The sequence below is a fragment of the Falco cherrug genome, chromosome 10, assembly GCF_023634085.1.
Source record: "Falco cherrug isolate bFalChe1 chromosome 10, bFalChe1.pri, whole genome shotgun sequence".
NCBI lineage: Eukaryota > Metazoa > Chordata > Aves > Falconiformes > Falconidae > Falco > Falco cherrug.
In genome coordinates, this window is record NC_073706.1 from 36,956,110 (window position 1) to 36,976,145 (window position 20,036).

Consider the following 20,036-nt stretch of genomic DNA (forward strand, 5'->3'; position numbering starts at 1 on the left):
GGTAAAAGTTAAAGGGCAAAAGAGTAGTTTACTCTGTAAAAAACAGACCCCTACAAAACAAAACACCAAACCCACCCCATGAGTTACAGGATTGGTGAGGAGGTTGCATGGTTGGTGATTGATCATGCATGTGACTAAACAAAGCTGTACACTCAAAGAAAGGCAATCCAGTTGCTCAAAAGTAAAGTGCGGACAGAGGTTCAAGAAGGGCGCTTGGGTAGAATATTACCAAAGACACAGAAGGACCCAAAAGCCTTTTTAATTTTTTTTTAATTATTTTATTACAGAGTATTTCTTTCTTGGTTTTAGTTGTTATCTCCAGTAGACAGAAAGGATGAACTAATTAGCCATTGACCTCATACCAAAAGAAAGAGCACAGATCCAGTAGTTACTAGCTAATGTAGCATTCCCTGTATGCAAGGGCACTGACTGTTGGATACCTTCAAGATTGATAGCTGTAATGAATAAAAGTTGTTCGAAAGAGCAGACTTACGTCAGCTATGACTTATGCTTACATGACATTGGACAAGAAAAACTGGCTGTCTTCCTCAAGGGTTAGAACTCAAGTTGGGTTTATATAAATTGAGCTGAACTTTGCATCTCCCTCCTCATCTATTTAATGTTTTTGAGGTTTTAGCTTAATTTAGGGCCTAATGACAACTTTTTCCAGGATCATGGAAAGATTCCTACTGAGAGTGTGTAAGAAACACTGCAAGAAGTAATGAAATCTTCCCACATTTTAATACTGGTTTTGATGATGATGGCTGCATGTGCATGAGACTATGCTAATCTGGTCAGTAAGTACTTCCAGCTTGTCTCAAACACCTTTTTGTTTAAATGTTCCTGGTCGTATCACTGGACATATTTTCTAAACTTTTAGGTTCTCCTACCTGTGACATTTACTAAATGAGCATTGTTATCTCTAAGTAGGAGGTTAATTGTTCCTTTGATCATTCTACACATTGTTTCAAGCCACAAAAAAGACATGCTAATGTTCTTAAACCATAGTTAAACACAGGAAAAAAAGCAGCAACTCTGGGCTGGAGACTGCAAAGTACTGAAAGCTACCTCTAACATGTCCAGTTTCTGCAGCTGCCACTGAGGTCAGTGAAAAAGCTCTAAGTCTGAATCTGTTCTGAAAGTCAAAATATAGTCTAGAATAATCAGAAACCATTAAATTCACCTTTAGCTCTTAATATGGTCCCTTTATATTGCTAAATATAATATATATACTGGCTGCTCATGTTTACCTGTCAGCTCTGTGATTCTTCCCTGGAAATTCTCTGACTTCTCAAACCTGTTTGAGACAAAAAAAATACCTAAATCTTCTGGCTGACTTCATGGAGTAAGCCAAATTTTATTATTTATTGTATATTTGCCCACATGCACACTTTTGTTCATACAGTCTCATGTAACTCTATCTACACCTGTGTCTGTGCTTTTCTCTGTAATGGCTAGTATAGCATAGACACACATCCCAGGTCTATATACAGGCTTGGTTGTACATGAGCTCAGTGTGTTGCTGGAGGGCTGCACTCCGACATTGTTTAATGCACGCTGAGACAGCTCCACTTCTGGGAATGACTCCACCAGGTCTGCAGTGCCTCTAAAAACCGAGCTGGAAAGGCAACCACAGAAACTGGCTTCTAGTAAGGCAGTGCTGGCTCAAGGGAAACAAGTTGCCCTGTAATAGTCTACTGAAAACTTGGTGCATGAAAGAAAACATCTGTTGCTTTCTAAGTATTAGGGTCGATGCTGCTTTGATAGTGCTTTCATGGGTTTGCATACAGAAATGCAAAGATGATCAGACCGTTGGTGTTAAAAGAAATGTCGCACTGTTAAATATGAGTTAATCTCAGAACTAAGTATTTTTGACTGTATCTACTGAAGCATTATCTGTGATTTATCTACATGCAGGCAAATGCTACTTTGTAACCTGGGACAGGCAATATGGTAGAGTTCACACACCTCATCTCTAGTGCTTGCTTGGCCCCACAATCTAGTTAGATCAGAGCTGATGAAAACCCAAACTCTTCATTGCTCTGCTTCCTTTCTTGAAGATGCTCGTATTTGTGCACAGAGGGCAAACAAGCAATGGGTTTCAGGAGATAAAAGACTGGTGGTTTCCAAAAGACTAAGCCTTTTCTGACCGCTAAAGAAATCCCAGCGTTGTTCTGTCTGTCCCTTCTTTGGAGGAAAAAGGTATTATATGGAGTCGTTAGGCTACACACAGTGGTGAATGTGCTACTACTCCATATACAACTGGTGAAATCAGCATGGGACTATATGCTTAGCAAAGTGTTCCAGAGTGATTGATGCTAAACTGTTAATTAGTCTTAGATCTTTAAGTCCCTGAGTGATATTATATGGGCCTAAGGTATTTTTGATTTTCTACTGTGAGACAACGAAGCAAGTCTGGCTAAGTAACATGCTTTTCCACTTGTTAGGCTACAGTAAAGCAGCTTGGCTACAACCCAGTGAAGAGTAAATGATTGTTCTGTGAAGTCTAGTAAGTGTTTTGGGATTAGCACGTATACTGGATAGCCCACATTCAGTGTGCCTAATTTAAATGCCCATGTTTAGAACCTTCACCTGCTCAACAGTTGAAATAACTAAACATTTTTCTCATACCTTGTTTCATATGGGATATAAATTGCTCCCTGAATGTGTCCAGTGTCTTTCCAACAACAACAGAGCTTTGACGTGCAGGTGAGGCTTTGTTTGTCTGAAACAAAACTCTTAACTATCTGTGATCATATGGTTGATTAGGATAGGGCTGATACATCTGTCTAGTAGTAATTTGTTTAATGCTTCTTAGTGTAAGGTTGGTTTCAGTTGCCCATGAGTTTGATATTAACTGGTTGCTTGAAAAGTTTATGTGCTTAGCAACTGTATCAAGGTGAGTACCTTTTTTTGGAAAATGTAGTAATAGTGATCACAGTAAAGTGACATCAACAGTGATAGGATTATTTTGGACATGTGGAAATGGTAACATTTGCTTTGAAAAAATGAACCAGGTTTGGGGCTTTGAAATTTTATCTTCTGTTGTCAGGGTTGTACCTTTGATTTTCCCTGTGAAAATTCACACAAGTTCAGTTACATTCCAAATACTTCGGGAGAAACAAAAGTAAATCACAGCTCTCACAGTAATGGAAGCTTTCTGAGCCTGACAGTTAAATTTCCCCAGGGTGATTTTCACATACAGCAAACTCAATTTTGAGGTAGAGTCTGTCTTTGCAACTGTTTTTCATAACTATTTACCTACAGTGAACTTGTCTGCAGTCAACAAGTGAAAGCGGGTAGTAACTGTGAATCTGTGCTCCACTTCTGGCTGAGGAGAGGGGATGTAGCTGTCAAAAAAAAAAGAAAAAAAAAAGTGGCATACTTTTCCTGTTTTCCATTTTCTTGGTGCCTCACTCCCTTCTTATGCTTCAGAAGTGGAGGAGTAAGCCACTAGTACTGAAATAAAAACAGGGTAAGAGCTGAGTGTTGGAAGCAAACAAGCAGTAGACTAATGCCAGGGTGTTTTTTCCCCCTCAGTTTTGGACCCTCTATTCCTTATGTGCAATTGATCTAGTCTCAGAAGCAAAATAGCGATGCCAGTGTGACAGGGTTGGTAGCTTGGCTGTGGTGCTCCACTGACACAGCTGTACTACTGTGAGTTGTGAGCATCTTCTATCTAATGTCAAAGAAACAGATGAGAAGCAGCAATATCTGACCAAACATCTTTGTTTTGCTTGGGACTGTGTGGTTTTGGATATGAAGGTCTCTTATGCTTCAGCCTGGAAAGAGCACAACAATCAGTTTCAGGAGTTTTCCTGGGAGTCAAAAAACTCCTAGATTAGTGAAAGTGAAACAGGCCCATCCATGTGCATAGAAACCCGTGGAAGTGCAGTGGCTGGCCCTTAATGCAGTCCTTATGTCAGCCTTCAGTTTCTCTAATAGTAGCAAGCAAAGAGATTTGACAAATGATGTACCTAAAGTTTATCTTCCTGTCACTTAAGCACACAAACTTTCACCTTTAGTCCTTATTAGGTTCCTCCTTAGCTGCGTTTGTTCAGACATGGGCTCGTCTGGGCTGCGGTGCCCTCTCGTGGTCTCGGGTACCGCCCGAACTGCGCTTCCGACAAGTCTGCTGCTATTAACGGGTGTAAGAAGAATTCACGGTTACCGCTCAGGATGTGTTCAGACAGCTTACACCATCCCATGCAATTTATTGTTTGCTTTGGACTGGTACTTCTGTGTATGTTGGACTTTTTATCTAGAGGCACTTAGCTACCTCCTTGCAAATGAACCCGTTTATGTTCATGTTGTCACGTGTATCGGTCTTAAGCAATTGTGGGAATATTGCAGCTAGAAGGGCTGGATACCTGGGGAACATTTGTGTTATATTTCAAATGACTAGCTAATCTATGCATTCCCCTGCCTTGTCTGCACATCTTACTTCTATTTAAGAATTGCCAAAAGTAGAGATGCAAGGTAAAATGGGAAGATTTTAGAGATAAATCAGAAACACCTATGTGTTTATACTTTTGCCTAAGTAAAAGTGTATCCTCATGTCTGTTTGTGTCGATAAGTGATAAACTCTGTCTTATTAACTTCAGTTCATTATCACTTACTAATTTGATTTTTGTACCTAATTACTTACAAACTTCCTCTCCCCAATCTTGTAATGTGTTTACAGTATTATTTGTCTATGTGTGCATCAGACTTGCGTGTGCTATATTTTGAAGCAATCATGGGGCAGTCTAGCGTCTGTCAGCCCTGACACCTTTTTGTTTTCCTGGGTGCTTGGCCTTTCAAAAGAGTCACCTAATGAAGTTCTCACTTATGTGAAAAAAGATAAAGGCTCTGGGTGACTTCTGCTGAGCCATGCTAATGTGCAGCCATTGATGTCCTGTTTTAATATTTCTCCTCTTGAGTTCAGTTTTATTCGTTACATCACTTCTTTTTTTTTTATTGCTGTTTTTCTGAGAAAAAATATTATTAACAGTTTTAGTTGTCTGTAACGGGAGGGATGATTTGGTGGATTTTGCTGCAAGTTTCTGTCAAGTGCAAGGAATTGGTCTTGTGTGTCTCAAAAGAATTGTGAAAAATATCCTAAACTACTAGCTCTGTGTTTAATAAGTGAATGTTTTAAGTCTTCTTCATTGCTTGTGTCATGTTTTAAAAAGAAACACACAGTTGTTTGGGAACTGGAAGCTGCTTATGCCTAGTGTATAGTGGATAGCATCCAGTTTGGGTCTTAAATGTTTAGCTTCCAAAGTGCATTACGTTCTTTTAAGGCAAGCAGCAGTCCTGCGGGGTGGTGGGCATAGCTGAAGCTGCTCAGGGAAGGGGTTTGGAGGCAGAGGCTGCAGGGCTGGGCAGCCTTGCTCTCCAGCTGGGGGAAGAGGCTTTCTGGGGGTTACAGGCATTTGGGCTGAGTTTGCTGCAGCTCCCTGGCTGTCCCAGATCTTACCTTTTGGAGTCAGGACCTCCTCCCTAAGGACTCACTGGGGCGGCGGGGACTGGGGAACAAACCCTTATATTCCCACTCTCTTTCTGATAGTTGCTTTGAAATTTTGTTTTATTTAAAAATGGAATCAGACCTAGGTTGTGTTTCAGATGGCAAATGTCAGATTTTATTTATCTGGGGCCTTTGGGGGATTGGTTATAAAAGGGAGCGAGGGCAGAGTCTGTTAAGCTCTGGCTTAATTGGGGTTTCTCTTTGCAGTTTATTAGAATTTGGAACTGCAAGAAGGCAAATATTTGAAACACATTGAGGGGGTTGTGTGGTGGTGATTCAGCTGTAGTAGCCCTTACAATGGGAAAGAACAAGGAATGCTTTTTTCCTGAGGGGCTAGAAAATAGCAAATCTTAGAGGTAGGCTAAAGCTAATGTTATTTTGTGGTTTCACCTGAGAATGTGCAACCCAAAAACTCAGTGTATGAAGAGCAATAAACTATCCAACATGAGGCAGGATCACTGAAAGGTTACCAGCTGTTTTTTAAGGTAATCCAATACTAGTGACATTTCTGTTCGTATAGATAATGTATAGATAATTTGTGATTGCATAATTATCTGTTCTCACTCTAAGTTCTTGCTAGACTGCACTGCATTATTTTAATTTTTTTTTATTTATTTACAGCTTTCTTATTGTGCTGATATGCCTTATCTTCAGTGTGCTTTCTACAATTGAACAATATGCAGCTCTGGCTACAGGGACGTTATTTTGGATGGTATGTATGTGGACGTTTATGTGAATTGATGCATATTTGTTCTTAATGTGCAAGTTCTGATCTCCTGAACTAATACCATATCAAGCAGAATGTTCCTTATGGTTTAATTGGCAAGAGGCTCTTCTGCTTTTCTGTAATGAAGTCTGTAAAACCACAGAAACACCAAAAATCATGGTAAGACAAAACCCCAAGTCTTAGCCTATATGGCTTATACTGAAGGCATCTGTACACAGTTACCTTCTGTTTATAGCAAGCATGTGAATAAATGACTATTATTTTACTTGTGAAAGCATGGTCACTGTGTTGAGAAAATGCTAACTAGCAATTTAAATGTTTGTTCAAAATAGTTCTTGTAGCAGTGCACCAGTACTATCATTGTTACGTATAACATCATTATTAACATGAAAAAGTTCACTTAACCCCATCAATAATAATGAACTTTGTCAGTGTATCTATTCAATATGCTAGGGTTTTATACCTAATACGAATACTGTACGTATAAGAATATAGTATATTAAATTTAGTGTCAATCACATTATTTCTATTTCACGTATCTTCATGTCTGGTATATTATTTTTAAATAACTTGTAAGTTATTTGAACTCTTATGTGTAACATCATTATTAGTTGCCAGCTAAGAGAATCTATACATGTATTTCTGCATCCAGTATCTTTTCTGTTTTGTGGTTTGTGGTTCTTTTTGTACAGATTTAAATCGGTTTGGTTTCTTTTTTATCCATAGCTAGTAGTTATGGATACTTCTGCCAATTTCTATGATGAATTTCACTTGTGATCTCACTCATCTTTGCAATATATCAATATTTTACACGTGTGTTGATTCAGTGAAATAACTTCTAGTGACAACATAACAAGTGATTTCATTCCACCCTTAACCTCCCATGAAATCATGGAACTCATTTTGTGTGTCCGTACTGTATGTAGTGTGTACTGTCTGTATGTGTGTAACACATACAGGCCAGTCAGCCTCACCTCTGTTCTTGGAAAGGTGATGGAACAGCACATCCTGGAGGTCATCTCAAAGCATGTGGAGGAAAAGAACGTAACTAGAAATAGTCACCGTGGATTCACAAAGGGGAAATCACTCCCAACCAACCAGTTAGCCTTCTATGATGGAATGACTGGGTAGACAAGGGGAGAGCAGTGGATGTTGTCTACCTTGACCTCAGCAAGGCTTTTGACACTGTCTCCCGTAACATCCTTGTACATAAACTCAGGAAGTGCGGACTAGATGTGTGGACAGTGAAGTGGGTTGAGAACCGGCTAAAGGCAGAGCTCAGAGGGTTGAGATCAGTGGCACAGAGTCTGGCTGGAGGCTTGCAGCTCGTGGTGTTCCCCAGGTGTCAGTGCTGGGTCTGGTCCTGTTCAACTTACTCATCACTGACCTGGATGAGGGGACAGAGAGTAACCTCAGCAAGGCTGCAGGTGATACAAAACTGGGAGGAGCAGCTGATACATCAGAAGGCTGCACTGGCCTCCAGTGAGACCTGGACAGGCTGGGGAGCTGGGAGGAGAGGGACCTGATGAAGTTCAACAAAGGCCAGTGTCAGGTCCTGCTCCTGGGGAGGAACAACCCCATACATCAGCACAGGCTGGGGCTGACCTGCTGGAAGACAGCACTGAGGAGAAGGACCTGGGAATTCTGGTGGACAGCAATTTGCCCATGGGCCAGCAGTGTGCTCTCGTGGCCAGGGAGTCAGTGGGATCCTGGGGTGCATGAGGAGGAGCAGGGTCAGCAGGTCAAGGGAGGTGATCCTCCACCTCTGCTCTGCCCTGATGAGGCCACTTCTGGAGTGCTGTGTACAGTTCTGGGCTCCCCAGTTTCAGAGAGACAGGGAACTGCTGGAGAGGGTCTTACAGAAGCTACAGAGATCGAGGGGACTGGAGCATCTCCTTTACAAGGAAAAGCTGAGAGAGCTGGGCCTTTTCAGCCTGGAGAAGGCTGAGAGAGGACCTCATCAATGTCTACAAATACCTTAAGGGCAGGTGTGAGGAGGAGGAGGCGGCCAGGCTGTTTTCAGTGGTGCCCAATGACAGAACACGGGGCAACGGGCACAAATTGTAACACAGGAGGTTCCATCTGAATGTGAGGAAGAACTTTACCTTGAGGGTGATGGAGCGCTGGAACAGGCCACCCAGGCTGCGGAGCCATCTCCTCTGGGAACATTCAAAACCCGCCAGGATGTGACTGTGCAGCCTGCTCTAGGAGACCCTGCTTTAGCAGAGGGTTCAACTAGATATCCAGAGATCCCCTGCAGCCCCCAACCAGTCTGGGATTCAGTGTAACATGTATGCAATGTATTCAGGATTACATACAATGTCTGTAATATCCAATATGTATTGGGTCTTCATACTGTTCTGTATTATCGTGCTTTCTAAGTAGTGTGAAACAGTGTTCCTGTTCTACATGTCATAGTTTTTCTTATGATTAATGTAACATTGAAATCTTACTGTCATCTTTTCTTGGGAATTCAGCAGTTGTTTGTTCATTCAGTATTGGTATATTCTGATATCTTCAAGAAATTGAAGGGGATTACAGTGATCCATTGGTCCAAAGCAGTAGATGGGCCAGTATGCTCTCTGCTTTATCGGGTTTTGGTGGGACTTGCAAAAGAGTCATGGCACCTTGCAACACAAATATGAACGTTAGCATCTGGTTCCTGTTAGTGTCATCTTAGCAAAATTTCCTATTCTGTTCTTATTTTAAGATTTTACTTTCACTCTAATATTTCATTACATTTAATTTTGACAGTTTGTAACTGAATTCTTAAGGAGGGAGTTAATCACAGATGACTGGCTTAAGAGAAACTGTAAAATGCAAAGAAAGAAGAAAAAAGAAAGTGTAACAGCATACAGGGATGAAAAAACATAGTGATGTAAGGGGACTTATTAAAGCTTATAAGAGCACTCTTTCTTTGCAGTAGGAATTAATTTCTCTTTTGTGTTTGTAGAAGGACTTTTAGTTATATCACAATAATAATTTTAATTTGGAGCCAGACACTGGAAGTAGGTAGCGTTGTTGTAGGTGAGCAAAAGAAGGGCAAACAAGTTGATTTACAAACTAACGCTGAGCATGAGAGACCTCAAAGGTGCAGCAGTGTAACCTACCAGGAGGAGTATTGGTAATCTTGAAAAAAGTTTTTTTGCTTGGGGATTAACTGGGACAGTGAGAAGGGAGGGAGCTTTTGGCCATGTGGAATTTGAGATTTATGAGACCTTTCATGAAACTTGAGTTACACAGCCCAAGTGTGTGCTCTGTGAGATTGAAATAATTAAAGTAATACTTAGGGACCTTTAACTCTTCTTTTCTGAAGATTGTAAGTCGAGTCCACCTTTCTCTATTTTCATTCCAAAGGGAAAATTACTGAAACTTTGTCAAGAGCAGATTGCTTTTTATTTAGACAGTATTTACTATGTAGGGTAGAATTCTTTCTAAATGAATTCTGCTTTGCAGTGCATCAAATATAAGGCTGAGACAGTGGTACCAAACATACCATGTCATGCTCTGAAATTTTGCCTACTTGAGATTTGTGGACTTCCTGTATTTTGGAGGGGGAGGATTTGACCAGGCACCCATAGGTCTGAAATTCAAGAAATATCTTTATTATGCTGAATGTCTAGAAATGAGTGCTCAGCATTAGCATGTGGGTATGCTGAGCTGAACAGCCCCATGGAGCGAGTCTGGTTAGATGAGCTTACTGCATGGGCACTGTAAATCTGATTCATCTTGAAAATGAGAAGGAATAACTGCAAAAGCACGTGTGTTATCTGCAAACTACTGTGTAACAGAATCCCTTCTACAGCCCACTTGAATTCCATGGCATGGAAGATGCACATTTGGAAAAGTGCAGAATCTGTTCCTCCTGACTGAAAAACTAGTCAACAAGACCCTTGAAAACACTCACAATTAAGAGCTATACTGCTTTATTTCCTGTGTAGCCAAAGGATTTTGCTCTGACCCTGTGAAAGATCTAAGCACCTCCACTTCAGCAGATAGTCATTTTGAAACCAGAGACTAGTTGCATTAAAGTTACAGATGGAAGCTGTGTCTCTTTTTTGTGAACAAGAATTTCATGCTTCAATAATATAGTCATATAAGATGTTCCAATTATATGAAAATAAGAGCTAAAAAAGCTGTTGAGATTATAGGTATATGTTGTTTTCTTTTTATTCTGGAGCTCCTTGTCTTATAACATCACTTCCCACTACTAGAGGAGGAAATACAAGATGTTATTTTATCAGTAATTTTAAAGCATTTAAAAATGCTTCTCTTTTTCATGACAAGAGAAATGCAAGCTTAAGACTGGAAAAATAAACCAGGGAAAGTTTATATGTGTTCCAAGTGGTGTTCCAGTTCTAGACAAAAAGCTTACAATTAGCTGTTGAATCTTTCTCTGCTTGTCACCACACTTCAGAAGGCAAAGAGCCTTGATGAAAGCTATACCTAAATGCAGTTGTAATGGGAGATTAGGGGAGAATTGGCCTTTTGTTAGTTTCCAGAATGCAGTGAAAACTGTTTAAATTTGCATGTGTTTATTTTATCTTTTTTTTTCACTAGATGGTGCTGTTGGAGGGGTTTGACTCCAGTTACTCATTGGCACTTGCCCAGCGAGAGCTGGAGTCTGAGCCAAGACTGTGAAAGGATCATCATTTTGAAGGGTATATGTACACTTGGCCCATTTAAAATAGTGGTGTGGGAGAGCTTTTGCCATGACTCATAAAGAGAATGTGGTATATCTGTATAAAAATTGATTTTGAGACTACAATATTTAAACTATGGAAAAAAGTAATTCAGAGATGTATGTTCCCAGAGAGGCCATATTTTTCTTTTATTTTCATAAGCAAGGATTTTATGGTGCCAGAACACAGCAGAATGCCGTTATCTCAGCATGATCTAAGAAAATCCAAGTGCCTGATCCAAGGGGATTAAATATTCTGCTGAACCAAGGGATATTTAGTGTGCCTGAAAAAGCTATTTTCTGGTAGGAATCTCATTTCAATATTGATTCAAAAAAAAAAAAAAAAAAAAGGAAGGTTATGTTTTCATGATGAAAGTATAAGCTCTTGCCAGCATTCTGTTTTCTGAGTACCTTTTATACTATAGCTTACTTCTTACTGAAGAAATTAAACAATTTTTAAACACTAAAAAGACCATCAATTGAGAGATAAGAGTTTTGGGTGGTAAACATCAATGTTATTTGCATTGAAATTATTCCTACAATTAAGTGTCACGGAGTCTAGGCCTACGAGAAACCTAAATTTATTTTTTTTAATATTTTGAGTATAACCCTTGGGTTTAGTTTGCTGGAGTGTTTTGTGGGCCTTGTGAGAAAGAAAAAAACCTACAGCTTTTGATTCTGAAGATGGTCTTCACAGAAAACAAAGGGTTCAAATAATTTGAGGTGCTTCCAACATTATTTTTTTTTCCTCTGATTATCTTCTTTGGTTAAGAAGGTCAAGAGAGACACTTATGATCTGGACACTGGTGCATTTTCATCCTTTTTGAAAAATTAAATGGGGTTAATGTTTCTAAAGAATGCCTGGTGATAGCCCTACAGGTTGATCTAATTATAGATTCTCTTTAAAGAACAACTGTAGCTGAGAAAGTGAAAAATTTGTCTTTGCAGCCTCAGCAATGTCCCCTGGTCGGGCCTAGAATGAGGTGAGCTGATGTAGATGATGTGTGTGGTGGACTCGTACTCTTTAATCCTTTTCCTTTGCTGGATCTGCAGATGGAAGTGTCCAGGGAATCGCCGACTGCATTTCCTTTCTGCCATTCCCTTGATAGCTGAAGTTGAGAATCTCTGCTTTCATTTAAAGTAATCTTTATATTGTAGTAAAAAGGCCAAATGTGAGTGATTCGAAGGCTCAGGAAACATGAATAGAAATGAAAATCGCCCTCCCCGCTTCTAATTAGGTGACAGTATAGTTAGTAGCTGGAACAAGGAGCTTCCTCTGACTCTGAACCCAGGTGTTTCTTGCTGCACTTCAGTCTGTGGTTCTGATGTTTTTAGCTGAGCTGTGCTGGCAGAAAATGTGAGTGCTTCTAATCTACTTCATTGCAAAATCAGCTGTGTTGGTTTGAAATGCTGCTAGTAGTAACATCTTAACTTGTTCCAGCTGTTTGCAAAGCAATCCCTTGTCAACTCCCCTGGTCTGTATATCAGAATTATGTGTTTAATGTAAATGTGATGTTAAAGGGATTTAATTGATTTTGTTATGAAGGTTGCGTGAACATGCTTTTAGTCCAGCTTAAATTCTGCTTTATGTCCATTCTGAACGGGTCTGAGGGAGACAAATCAGATGCTTCTAAAGTGGAAATAAGATTGGCTGTCAGGGACAGTTGAATCAACTTAACGAAATGGGCTTTAAAAAAACAAGAGGAAAGCTTATTGTTATTTTAGCGGAGATGAAGTCTGAACTGAATAGGAATTCCAAGGAGTGAAGAGGTGAGATTGAAGGAAAGTATGCTAAGATCAGTGACGGAAAGGTGAGCTGCTTTTTGTTTTTACATGTGCTAAAAACCAGTTGCAGAAGGGAGCGATCGTTTCTCCTCAAAATCCGCAGAGGGCAGCATTGGACCACACTGGGTCCTTCTGGGGTGGCTGGATTCAGACCTTGGGTTGTGTCCTGAAGTAGATCAAAATATCTTTTGGAAGAAGTGCACTATTAATAAAGAAATATTTTTTCACATGGGCTTGGGGAATTTTATATACGAGTAATCAATAAAAATAATTCTGAGAAAAAGGTGAAAGAAAAATTGCTACCATAGACAACTCTGGCCACTTTGTAGTTGTAGCCACAAAATACATGCTGTTTGGCCTGCATGCTTCTCATCATATAGATAGCCTTATAGAAAAAAGTGAGAAAAATTAAAGCTTTCAGTGAAAGGAATTGGACAAATATTTGCATGGAGGAGAAAGAAAAAGACAGTGCATTTGTCAGCACACTGAAAGATTTCCAGTATGTTATATCTCTCCAGGTATGCTTTTGCCATTGTCTTAGATGTTTCCTTTTCAGTGAGGAAATAAGTTTATTTGGCTAAACTTCTGTAAATTTACCACCAAAAGTGACTTTCAGTTGTATGTGGTAAGAATAAGCAGTCATTTTCATAGAAAGAAAACTCTTTTTACATGTATTGCATCTATTTCTTCTAGCAGGTTCAGAAGTTCTGGGTTTGAATTCTGTTTTTAGTCTGCTGCACTGGAGTGTGTAAAGATAAGCCTGAATGCAGCAAATTACTTACTTCCATTTCTGACTTTTCTAATAATTATGGGTGGTGGTGGAAATCCCTCTTTCTGGATTTCCGTACCTGGAATTCTTTGGTGGCATACACCGTCATTTAAAATAAAGTCTGCAACTACATCACGGTGAATAAAGGAATCAGAATTTAGCATTTGTCCCCACAGTATGCTGGGATGAGATGGCTATGAAGCACCAAGCGTTTATTGGGGCTCAAACTCTGAAGACCAAGACCAAGGCAGGCTCTGGGAAGAGCGGCCTTCCCCAGGCTAGCAGTGGAGCTGGTGACAGCTTGCAGGCCAGCACGGAGCACCGGTGATGGATTGGTGCCGTCTGCTGGCTGCTTGGCGGCCTACGCGATCCGACGTGGCGATCTCCCTCGCTTGGCGGCCTACGCGATCCGACGTGGCGATCTCCCTCGCTTGGCGGCCTACGCGATCCGACGTGGCGATCTCCCTCGCTTGGCGGCCTACGCGATCCGACGTGGCGATCTCCCTCGCTTGGCGGCCTACGCGATCCGACGTGGCGATCTCCCTCGCTTGGCGGCCTACGCGATCCGACGTGGCGATCTCCCTCGCTTGGCGGCCTACGCGATCCGACGTGGCGATCTCCCTCGCTTGGCGGCCTACGCGATCCGACGTGGCGATCTCCCTCGCTTGGCGGCTGGGGGGGTTGGCCGAGTGACACAGGCCAAGGTGGCAGTTGTGCTGAGCAACCTTCCCAGCTTTCCGTATATGAACTACAGTAGCGTGACAGTTTTCAGAAAACCTTGCTTTTGTGTTGTATGCCGTGTTTTGAAAAATAGGGGGATCCATGCTCCAGAGTTATGAGTAGTTCACCTTTCTCAAGAGCTTGTGTTTGCACTTATAAGACACAGTATACTGGTGTTTTATTTGTTTAATTTTTCACATAGCTGCATTCCAATAAATTCTGTTTGAAGCTGCGTTTAAGAAAATACCATCACTGAAAAAAAGGGTGTTTCATTCACTGTTACATCTATTGTTCACTTTTTATCAAACTTTCTACTTAAGGGTTAAAGTTTAACTAAACTTTTTGGGGGTGTAAATCCATGTCAAACTGAGAGCCTTTGCTTGGTAAACTCTAAAGAAACATGGTAAATATATTTTCTTGGAAATTATACACATTTTTCACTATTTAGTATTTTAGTAAACAGAGTTATACAAATTTCATCCTGAAAAAAAAAACCAAAAACAAAACCAAAAAATGCCAAACTATGAAATACTGGTGCATAGTAGAGCTAAGCAGTGAAAAGAAAGATTTTTAAATTTAGGATTTATGTGGATTAGTGTGTAATGTTTGCAGTGACAGGTGTTTCCTTTATGCTTTGCCCAAATGTCTGGAAAGTAGTTTGTCATTAAGTGCTACATTCAGTGTGTATCTCAATTTCAGTATAACTGGAGGGTCTATGGCTTTGTTAGGTCCTTGTTTTCACATCTGACCTCAGCCAGCTGGAGTCTATTGTTTTAAGCGTAATGTAACAGCTGACATAACATAACGGGTATCAAGCTGAAAAACTGAAACAGTGCAGTGAACTGATGCAAAGAGGGGAGAAAGGGAGAAGTTGAGAAGGAGGGACAGGGGCAAAACTAGCTTCATGATTCAAAGTGGAAGCTTGCTGGCGTGTTTTCCCAGGGGGAATTAGCTAGCAAATAATGGGATGAGTCTGTTGAAGTTCTATTTGCAATTGATTACATATGATAGACTACTGAGACAGGTTTGAGTTTGCCAGCTGTCACTAGTTGGTGGCTCTTGAATGGCTTTAAGTGGCCCTTGGTAAGCAAAACTGGAATAAACTGCAGGTGTGGTGTAATTGTAGTACAGAAAAGTGCCAGTGGCTTAGAAAAGAGGAGATTCCAGGAGTCTGTACAGAGAAAAATAACTTAAATTGAATACATTAAGAATTTTATTTTGTCATATTGGATTAAGTGGGTTCCACTAACTAGCTAAAAAACAAAAGCAAGTGGACTTCTTGGTGGCTTTCTTTTTCTTGGCAATTTCTAAAGTAAGCTTTTGTGAGTTCATTTTCTAGAAACTTAATTATTTCATTTCTTGACTTACGCGTTTGATGGTAGGAAACTGCATCTCAGCTTTGAGCGCTAACTGCTCTTGGGAGGGGAAGGAATGAATGAACATCCTGTTAGAAACTTGCCATGCCATGAAAAAAGTGACAAATATCTGACTGTGCACAGAGAAAGAACAAGAAGGTATAGAGATCACCCTCTTATTTCTTCATATGTATTTATGTATATGCTTCTTTACATATCTATATTTCTATATATAGAACATATGTCTATTTTTAGCAATGATTAGAAAAGATACTTTTAGCTGGATTTCATTTGTATTGACTAAAACCTCTGGCAACTCCACCCTACTGAGAGTTTATTCTGTGGTTTCGGGGACTGGGGGTGAGGGGAGGTCAAGACTGTATGTGCTGGGGGTTTTATGTACAGGGATATAGGCGACCAAATTAGGTTCTACATTTATAAGTGAGGGTTTTATGGCATGAGACATGCAATTGTGCAGTATGTTTAACTTTCTGCAGATGAGTAGTCGTCATGATTTCAGTGGAGCTTCCTGTGTGCATAAATATTAACAGGATCGGGGGTAATAGGAAAGGTTTAACAGTGTCTGCTTGTACTTAGGGATAATTTAGAAAGCATGAGAGCTTGATTTTTGTAATTCCAAGTTGTATTTATCTCACATTTAATATTTTAAACTTATTTTTATCTAATACGCTTTTATTTTGGTAGTATGAAAAATGTCAGTGTGACTGCAGTGTCAGTTCTATTACATTTGTCTTGCACAAAGCATTTTTAGGAATGTTTCTTTTGTAATATGGAGCTCAGTCTTATTTTAGCACAGTATCAGAAAGGTCTTGTGAAACAGTTTATTAGAGCTGTTGATTCAGTGACGAGTAATACATAGCATGGGCATTTATGCTTTATCTCAGCTTATAAAATAAATTAGTTCTGTTTTAGAGCTTAGAACTTGGTGTTTGTGCTGAGCTGCTGAAGAAGTCTTGGTAGCCCAGGGAACTGCTGCATACTGCATTTTCTGTTCCACGTTTCTGGCATGTCCTGTACCTTGGCTGCAAACAAGGATGGGTGCCTGTGTGCTCGGGTAGCAAACAGCATCAGAGGCTGTGCAATGGAGTAGGTTCTGTAGGTTTCTCTGAGTTGCCTCTAGGGACCAAACACTGGGACAGATATCCTAAAACTTCTGCACTGCTCAGCTATCCCAGCTGTTCATTGATTCTGGGGACCCTGTACCTCAGTGTATTGTTTACATTAGGTATTTCCACCAAACGCATTGAACATGAGCATATTTTTAAGATGGTGAGGGATCAAGAATTGTTATCTCAGAAACAGCAGGACTTTGAAGAACTAAAAAAAAAATAACCAAAATGCCTGTTGTCACACCCAGTCTGTGAAAGCAAGGTATGTACTTCCTCGCTTGGATGGTTTCCCTTATGCTGATGGCACTGAGGCTGATCCTTTGTTTCTCCAGCATGCTGTTGACATCCTTATTAAGGTACCTTTCAGAAACACTCCTGTTTGTTGTTTCTGTCAGCTGGACAGGATGTGTTTACATGTGGAATGCCCGCAAAAGGAGGTGATTTACTCGTCCTTTATCCCCCTCTGCAGCTGTTCCTCAGATTAAGGTGAGAAAAAGCACGTCTGCTGCAGAGGTAATCTGACTGTTCCACGGTTCCCTGCAGCAGGGTGGGTACAATGTATTTAGATGCTGTTTGAGCTGCAACGGTTACAGAACAGTTTCAAATCACAATAGGTGGGTATGATGATGGACCTCCATCTGGCTTGCAGGCAGGGAGCTTGACAGCTACCTTCTAGGAGCTGCTCCAAGCCATTGGTTTAGGATGTGAAACTCAGAACAAGTTATACTTAGTGGCCAGGGCAGGGGAAAAGGGAGGAGGGAAAAATCAAGTACTTACTCGTCCTACTTGTGTAATGCCTTGCAAACACAAATGTACTTAACCTTGCAGCATTCCTAGGAGGTGACTATTAGCAGCTTTACAAGTAAAATCGGGTGACCTGTAGCTTTTCCACCATAACTTGGCTCTGTGAGATAAATCCTTCAGAGAACCCAGGCTGCACTTTCAAGAATGGGTCTCAGCCTGCATAAACTGGCACTGCCAGCTGAAGAAATGGTCCTGCTGCTCCATTCCTTGTGCCAACACAAGCATTTGTGTAGCTATGTTGTAAACTGCCTTGGAGAACCCAGATGGGTTCAAACTAACCTTTTTTTTGGCCAGATTGCTTCTTTTGGCAGCAGTGCTAGTTTAATGTGTTTGTGGAACTGTAGGGTAAGATTTGTTAGAATTTGTTAGAAGTGCGATGGAAACTTTATGTGCAACACAATTTACAAGCGGACTTGTGTGCTATTCTTCTGAGAAAGGGTATTACTATTGTTTTTTACATTATAACCCATGCAGAGGGCTGGTCTGTAAGATCAAGTACAACACCTAGTAGACTGGTCACCCATACATTCTGAAAGATTGTCCCTACCCTCATAGACCTTGCAGCTTGAACAGGCAATATGGTGAAAAGGTGAATGGAAGGATGTGTGAGTAGCCTCTGGCAGCCAGGCACTGAAGCAGAGAAAGGACATAACTTCTGTTATGCAGCTTTGTCCTGCTCCACACATTCAGTTCAGTGATGTGCCTCAGCAATCATAACACTGAAAAGAGAAATATGTTTAATTTCTTGTCTCATTTCCTAAATTAAAATTTTGAAAGCTTTTTTTAATATGAAAGCTGAGATTTTGCCTCTTATTTTACATGCTTAGCTCTGTTTGTGCCTCTCATTAATTTGATGGAATAATGCTTTTTATGTTTACTTTGCATCTGTTTTGCTGCAGGACAGCAGGATATCAGCGTGACAGCTGATTGAGACCAACTTGACTGAAATTAATTTTATCCTACAGGTCTAGGCATGCCTACTATAATCCGGAGCCAGTTATTGAACTCGAATTGGCAGCTAGGCTGTCTCTACAAACAAAAGCTGTTTTGTTCAAACTCAGCTAGAACAGACAGGGTGTAGATGGGGTTGCAGAAGCATGTCTCTCTGGAAAAGCTTAAGAAGCAGTCATTTGCTACCTCTTCGCTGCTGCCCTTCAACAGGATTTTACTTTGCCCAGAACTGGATTGTACTGCATTTACTTTCATAGCCTGCTGCAGTGCCCAGCTGCCCCAGAAAGCTTTGTTTACCACCAAAGGTGGTTAAGACTAATTTGGTTAGATGGAAGAGGGCTAAGAGCACTTCCACAATGGGTTACTGTTGTTCAGCTTTGTGGGTGGTAATCTGCAAGATGAGAGGTTCAGTAATGAGGAGTTGGGTGTGGTAATATCTTCAATCTCTTACTGTCTTTGAAGTGATCGTGAGCACATGGTTGCACACGTCAGTATAGCCTAGTCCCATTATTATGTCATCATTATTATTAATACCATAATGGGCACATCTTTTGTTTTGAATTACTGCAACTATTTTGATAAAAAGGAAAAAAAACCCCACAACCAAGCCCTGCATACCTCTACACAGAATACCAGTACTAAATGTGTGTGCAGCCTAGGCCTGAGTTAGCAACTTACATTACAGATTCCTAGCACGTGCGTGTGCAGATATATATAGATATATAAAAAAGCTGTTGGGATATGAGTGGGATTTTTCAGACATAATGATGTGTTTTCATACTTGCATGTTAGGATCCGGCTCATTAGTGAAACAGTTAATATTTAACCACTATAAGTCATGTGCCTTTTTAAAGCAAACAGAGTTAAAAAGCATGTCAAGAAAAAATACTCTCCTTACTCCCAATTCTGAACTGGAAGCTTAGTGAGTTGCTATCTCAGCCGCAAGGAAAGATGCAAGAAAATTAGGGGCAATATGCTGACTGTATTGAAGTCAAAGTTTCTGCTTTGCATGTGCTTACAAATACAATTGTGATACAGTGGGTAAGGTGGAGGAAATAGGTGAAGGGAGTATGTCTGGGACCTTGTAGACCTGGAAAGCAGAACAAGATTTGCAGCAGTAATCAAAATGAGTAATTATTTCTAAACAAATACCTATTTGTGTATTTTGGTAACAAAACTAGGAAATTCCATGTTAAAACGTAGGAAAAATGCTTCCAAGTAGTATAGCAATAAGATAAAATTTCCTTTTCTTTTCTTAATTGGTTAATGGCCAATGAGAGTCAGAGGTGAGAAGCTCAGCCATGCATCAAGTCACACAAAAACGCGCACTGTGACCATTCTGTCCAACGACAAATCCCAAAACAAACAGGCAGCCTGTCAGTCTTTACTTTCTCAAGGTCAACAAACTGTGGTTCTGAAATGCTAGTGAAGCCATTAAGAGACAGCTGTTTCATGACTTGATTCCACTTTTGGAAAGCATCTGAACTCTGGTTTCTGAGTGTTTGGACGCAAGGGACCGTTAGATTTCATGTCCCGGGCAGCTTCATTTGTTTTGTAGCTTATGTGCAGGGATGGTTCTCCCTTTAAAACCAGATCATATCTTCG

The 20,036-nt window shown here is 40.5% G+C and overlaps 1 protein-coding gene across 2 annotated transcripts in view; it reads left to right on the forward strand.

The window, feature by feature from the left end:
- The window catches only part of KCNQ1 (potassium voltage-gated channel subfamily Q member 1), a 362,802-nt gene that overhangs the window by 42,538 nt on the left and 300,228 nt on the right, over window positions 1–20,036 (forward strand). For both annotated transcript variants that reach the window (XM_027805339.2, XM_055722543.1), the window contains exon 2: window positions 6,131–6,221. In XM_027805339.2, coding sequence (XP_027661140.2) covers window positions 6,131–6,221 — 91 coding nt within the window. The remainder of the gene's footprint in view (window positions 1–6,130; window positions 6,222–20,036) is intronic.